This window comes from Mus pahari, chromosome 22 (assembly GCF_900095145.1).
Source record: "Mus pahari chromosome 22, PAHARI_EIJ_v1.1, whole genome shotgun sequence".
Lineage (NCBI taxonomy): Eukaryota > Metazoa > Chordata > Mammalia > Rodentia > Muridae > Mus > Mus pahari.
This window is the reverse complement of record NC_034611.1, coordinates 41,142,968-41,147,910: the sequence shown is the minus strand read 5'-3', so window position 1 is coordinate 41,147,910 and position 4,943 is coordinate 41,142,968. Positions and strand designations below refer to the sequence as shown.

Sequence of the window (4,943 nt, the reverse complement as noted above, 5' to 3'; positions counted from 1 at the left end):
TGGAACTCACTCTGTAGACCAGGCTGGCCTTGAACTCAGAAATCTGCCTGCCTCTGCCTCCCAAGTGCTGGGATTAAAGGTGTGCGCCACCACGCCCAGCGTAAATTTCTTTAATGTTGGAGATGATTCAATGTACCAGGAGTAGTTTAAAGAAAAGGTTATTCCTTCATTATATATGAAAGACACATACCATACAATGACATCTGAAACCACCAGCCATATAATTATAACAAATTTGGTAGTATATTAAAGCAATTACTATGTGCTTAACTGTTCTAAGTACTTTAGCTTGTTTAACCTCAGCTAACTTTGGGGAGTGTAGTATTATTTCCATTACTATATATGAGAACTCCTGACAATAGAAAGAATTCTCTCCGTCTTGCAACACTGTAAACATCAGAGCGTTAGGATTTGAGCCCATCCTCTGTGACTTTAGACCTCATGCTCTAACCATTGCTTTATGATACCCTCTTTTAATGTGAGGCAAATGTTTGCATAGAACTTTATGTTGGATTGCAGTTACAACATAAGATTTATTTACAGTTTGTAATATCAACATGTCATGTGTCCAGTATAATTTGAGCATTGTTTTAGAACTGTTAATTTTTCTTTCATTGTGCTGGCTTAAGATTAATGTTTTATTACAGACAAAAGTGTTCAGGAATTGACTGATTGAAAGAAATGGGATGAAGGAAATAAATCCCACTTTTTAGCAGTTACTGTCACCTTTAGTATTTGAAGCAGATTGATTGGAAAAGGGATATGGTTTATATTTTGCCCACCATATATCCCCTGACTTGAAGATATGTAGATATATCCCTAAGCAAACACTGGTAAATTCTCCCACCTGGTAGTGTATTATGGAAGACTGCACACGTCACAAAACAGTTGGTAGAACTGGGTAGAGGGTTGAGGAGAGAAACTGGCACCCGTGTGGCAGGGCTGAGCATGCACACTGACAGAAGCTGAGCTGAGGGGAGCCTGGAGCGCACCGTCCATCTGCAGCTCCTTTCACTGTTGCTCACTGTGACCTGACTTGAAGAACTGAGAGAAGCGATGCCATCTTGATATTTTAATGGCAAAATTAAGATACTTGTGAAAACGAAGTCAGCATGTATAAGGAGGAACATGTATTCTAGAATACCAACGACAGGCGTAGCACTCCCAATAGGATGCTCGAGTGAACGCTCTGCCTTATAGAAAGGAGTAAGCATTGGAGGGAAGAACTGATTGGAGGGGAGCAGGGAACGTAAGATGTGTGAGTGGAGGAACAAGCTGCTACTGTTTAAAGTATGATTTTAAAGTAAATATATCTAGTTATGTAGGGCCTATACTATCTTCAAACTTGGAGTACTTTTGCTGAATGCTGGGCTTTATATTTGTCTTTGGCCTGGATATGAATTTTTATAACCATTAATTTTTTTTTCTTTTTACCAGCTTAGTCTATGACTTAATCCAGTTACTCTACCAGTGTTAATTATTTTGAGAAGTGCCAAGATCACTATTAATTTCATAACATGAGGGTTTTGTTTGGTTGTTGTGGGATCTTTTGTTTTTATATGTGTATTTTTGCCTCTAAGTGTACATCCATTGTGTGCATGCCTGGTAGCTGCTGCAGAAACCCGAAGATCGTATTTGCTACCCTGGAAGTGTAGCTGCAGGTGTCTGAGCCATGGTGTGGGTGCTAGGACGACTCAAGCCCAGACCCTCTGCAAGAGAAGCAAGTGTGTTAACGGCTGTGCCGCTTTTCTAGCCCCATCTTTACTCTAGATTCTGCTTAAATCAAAGAGGAAAGTTCTTTGGTGGCTGTAGGATGAGAATTGGTATGGAAATAGAACTGAACAATAGAACAAAGTTCACAAACTGATGTTCAACTAAAAGAGCATCTGAGATGAACGGGGAGGTGGGGTAGTCAACATATAAATAAGTTTCTGCAGTGTCTAAATTGGAGGTCCCAACCCATTGCATGTTACGAAGCCACTTTAGTGAGCCGTGAAATAGAACACATTTGCTGTCAGAGGATAAGAGTAAAAGTTGTTTTCTGGGACTTCTGTTTTTATGTCTACTGGAAATATATTTGTTAAATTTTCAAAATAATATATTCCTTGATACACATTTTTTTTTTCAGAATTATTGCAACAAGAATATTTTGACAGAAAGACTGACAGGAGAGAACAGTTTTAAAGATATATAAAGTAATACACAATAGGACAGAGATAATACTCAGCTGCTAGGAGCAGTGGCTGTTCTTGTAGAGGAACTGGGGGCTGATTCCCAGGCCCCACGTGGCAGCTGACAACTATCTGTTGTTAGCCTAGTCAAGGGGATTCAACATTCTCTTCTGTCTTTCTTGGCAATGCATGTACCTTTTAATAGAATTGAATTATAAAAAAGAAAAGGGTCTGGTGAGATGGTTTAGCGCTTAAGAGCACTGGCTTCTCTTCTGGAGGTCCTAAGTTCAATTCCCAGCATCCACATGGTGGCTCATGACCACCTCTAAAGGGATCTGATATCCTCTTCTGGCATGCAGGTGTTCATGCAGACAGAGCACTCATACATAAAAAAATTACATGGAAAAAAAGGCCGATGGTGGTGGCTCATACTTTTAATCCCAGTATTTGAGAGACAGAGGTAGACAGATCTCTGAGTTTGAGGCCAGCCTCCTCTACATAGTGAGTTCCAGGATAGCCAGGATTACCTATACAGAGAAACTCTGTCTTGAAAAGTTGGGGGAGGGGTTGGGGAGGGGAAGAGAGGAGAAGAGAGAAGAAAAGACAAAAAAGAAAGTAATACTTATTAAATCAAAGGCTGGACTAAACTATTAGGACAAAAAAGTATGAAAAATTATTTAATAAAGTTAAAGATGATGTGGATGGAAACATTAATGTTTGTATAAACCTTGAACTGAAAATCAGTAAGTAAATGCCTAGAGATTTTTAGTAAGAAATAGAACTCTAAAAATTTAAATGTCCTTTATATTATGGTAAAAATTGAGATGTAAAATTAAATACAAGGGGCTGGTGAGATGGCTCAGTGGGTAAGAGCACCCGACTGCTCTTCTGAAGGTCCTGAGTTCAAATCCCAGCAACCACATGGTGGCTCACAGCCGTCCATAACGAGATCTGACTCCCTCTTCTGGAGTGTCTGAAGACAGCTACAGTGTACTTACACATAATAAATAAATAAATCTTTAAAAAAAAACTAAATACAAATGATGAAGGATATTGTTTTTCTTCAAATGTAATAAGAGACATGTATATGTAGATACATAGTTTTTGGATGCATAGAAAATGTTTTGATTCCCTCTCCCATGCTGTTTGTCTCTATGTACAGTCTCTTCATTTTATTGTGTTAAAAAAATTTGACTTTCTGGGTTTTTGTTTTTTTAGAGGACTATTTTAATAATGAGGAACTTGACTCTGAGGATAGCAAACTTCGATTTGAAACATATGACTTGCTATGGCAACGGATGAAATCTGAAACAGAGGTGAATAATTTCCTTTTTACATTTCTGTAATAAAATAGTATGAGTCTGGTATTTATTACTTCTCATATCTAACAATGTATGAGAGTATACATAGCAAATGAGAAAGTACAATCAAACACAGCCTGTGTACCACAAGTAAAACAGGTGTCATCTTCTAAATGTATGGCCTCCGTCACTGCAACATGATCATTTCTAAGAAAAAGAAAATGACTGTGGTGAACTCTTAAATTCAGTTAAGAGGTTACACAAGTCTGAAATGAAGCCATTTCGAAATTTGTGCTAGCATCCAGTTTTTGCTTGAGACATAGTCTTAATAAGCTCAGGTTGGCCTAGAGCTTACTCCATATTCTGGTTGTGAATATCTTCAGTATAGCAAAGGCAGCAGCTCCAGTGCCAACAGCTCATTTCGCTTAAATCGACACATTGCTATAGTGCCTTGGTTTTGAATGAGATTTACGCACGGTTTTTATGTGGGTGCTTAGGTCCTTCTGCTTGCACAGCATGCGCGTTGTAAGAGACTTTCGAGTCTCTTACTGTTTCCCATCTATCTTTACTACTTCACACTTCACAGAAGAGGGTGTTGAGTTCACTATGGTTGGGGTTAACAAGGTAGGAAGCCACCCCTTGGGAACTGAGCTCCAGTCTTGTGCTAGAGGACTTTTAACTGCTGAAACACTGTACACAAGATGTTGTCTAGGTTCTTAACCTAGATTACAGTAACATTCCCTGAGCTGCGTCCCTGACATCCTGACGTTGAACCTGCCACTAGCTTTGTTGGTTTGAGTCATATTAGGATCATGCCTCCCCTTCAGGCAGATGCAGCTCTCTCAGGCTTATGGGTGGGTTTCATCTAGCCCCTTAGCAGCACCTCCTCCTCCATCTTCTGCCTGTCATGTTACTCCTGTGGCTCTCCGGATGTCCTCTTTCCAGTCGCAGTCCTTTTAACTCATGGTGGTTGTTTCACGAGATAAAAGCGCCTTTCCCTTACATTGGATCTTTAATGCTAAGCTGTGTCTGTGGTCCTTTTCTCCACATGCTTTCTTCTTTGTTTCTACAGCGTGTTCTTCTCACTTACCTTTGTCTCCTCTCACCCTCTGCATCAGCAGATAGTGCCTTGGTTCAAATGAGTTTCCTCTTCCGCTTAGAGCAGATGGTTCCACTTTTAGCTCTTCACCTTTTTCCCTAAAAGAAGAGGCTGTTGTTGATATCCACACCATGATTAGTGAGTGGTTATGGAATGAGTAATTGAGAGATTTTTAAATGAAGTAATCTAAAGCATTAATCTCCAGAAGCTAAGGAAAACCTTTTTTTTATTTCTTCTTCTTCTTCTTCTTCTTCTTCTTTTTCTTCTTCTTCTTCTTTTTCTTCTTCTTCTTCTTCTTCTTCTTCTTCTTCTTCTTCTTCTTCTTCTTCTTCTTCTTCTTCTTCTTCTTCTTCTTCTTCTTCTCCTCCTCCT

At 39.3% G+C, this 4,943-nt stretch overlaps 1 protein-coding gene across 6 annotated transcripts in view; it reads left to right on the top strand.

Moving 5' to 3' along the window:
- Positions 1 to 4,943, top strand: part of Orc3 (origin recognition complex subunit 3) — a 46,503-nt gene that overhangs the window by 5,081 nt on the left and 36,479 nt on the right. For all 6 annotated transcript variants that reach the window (XM_029533231.1, XM_029533230.1, XM_029533229.1 and 3 more), the window contains one exon: positions 3,390 to 3,487. In XM_029533231.1, the coding sequence (XP_029389091.1) occupies positions 3,390 to 3,487 (98 nt within the window). The remainder of the gene's footprint in view (positions 1 to 3,389; positions 3,488 to 4,943) is intronic.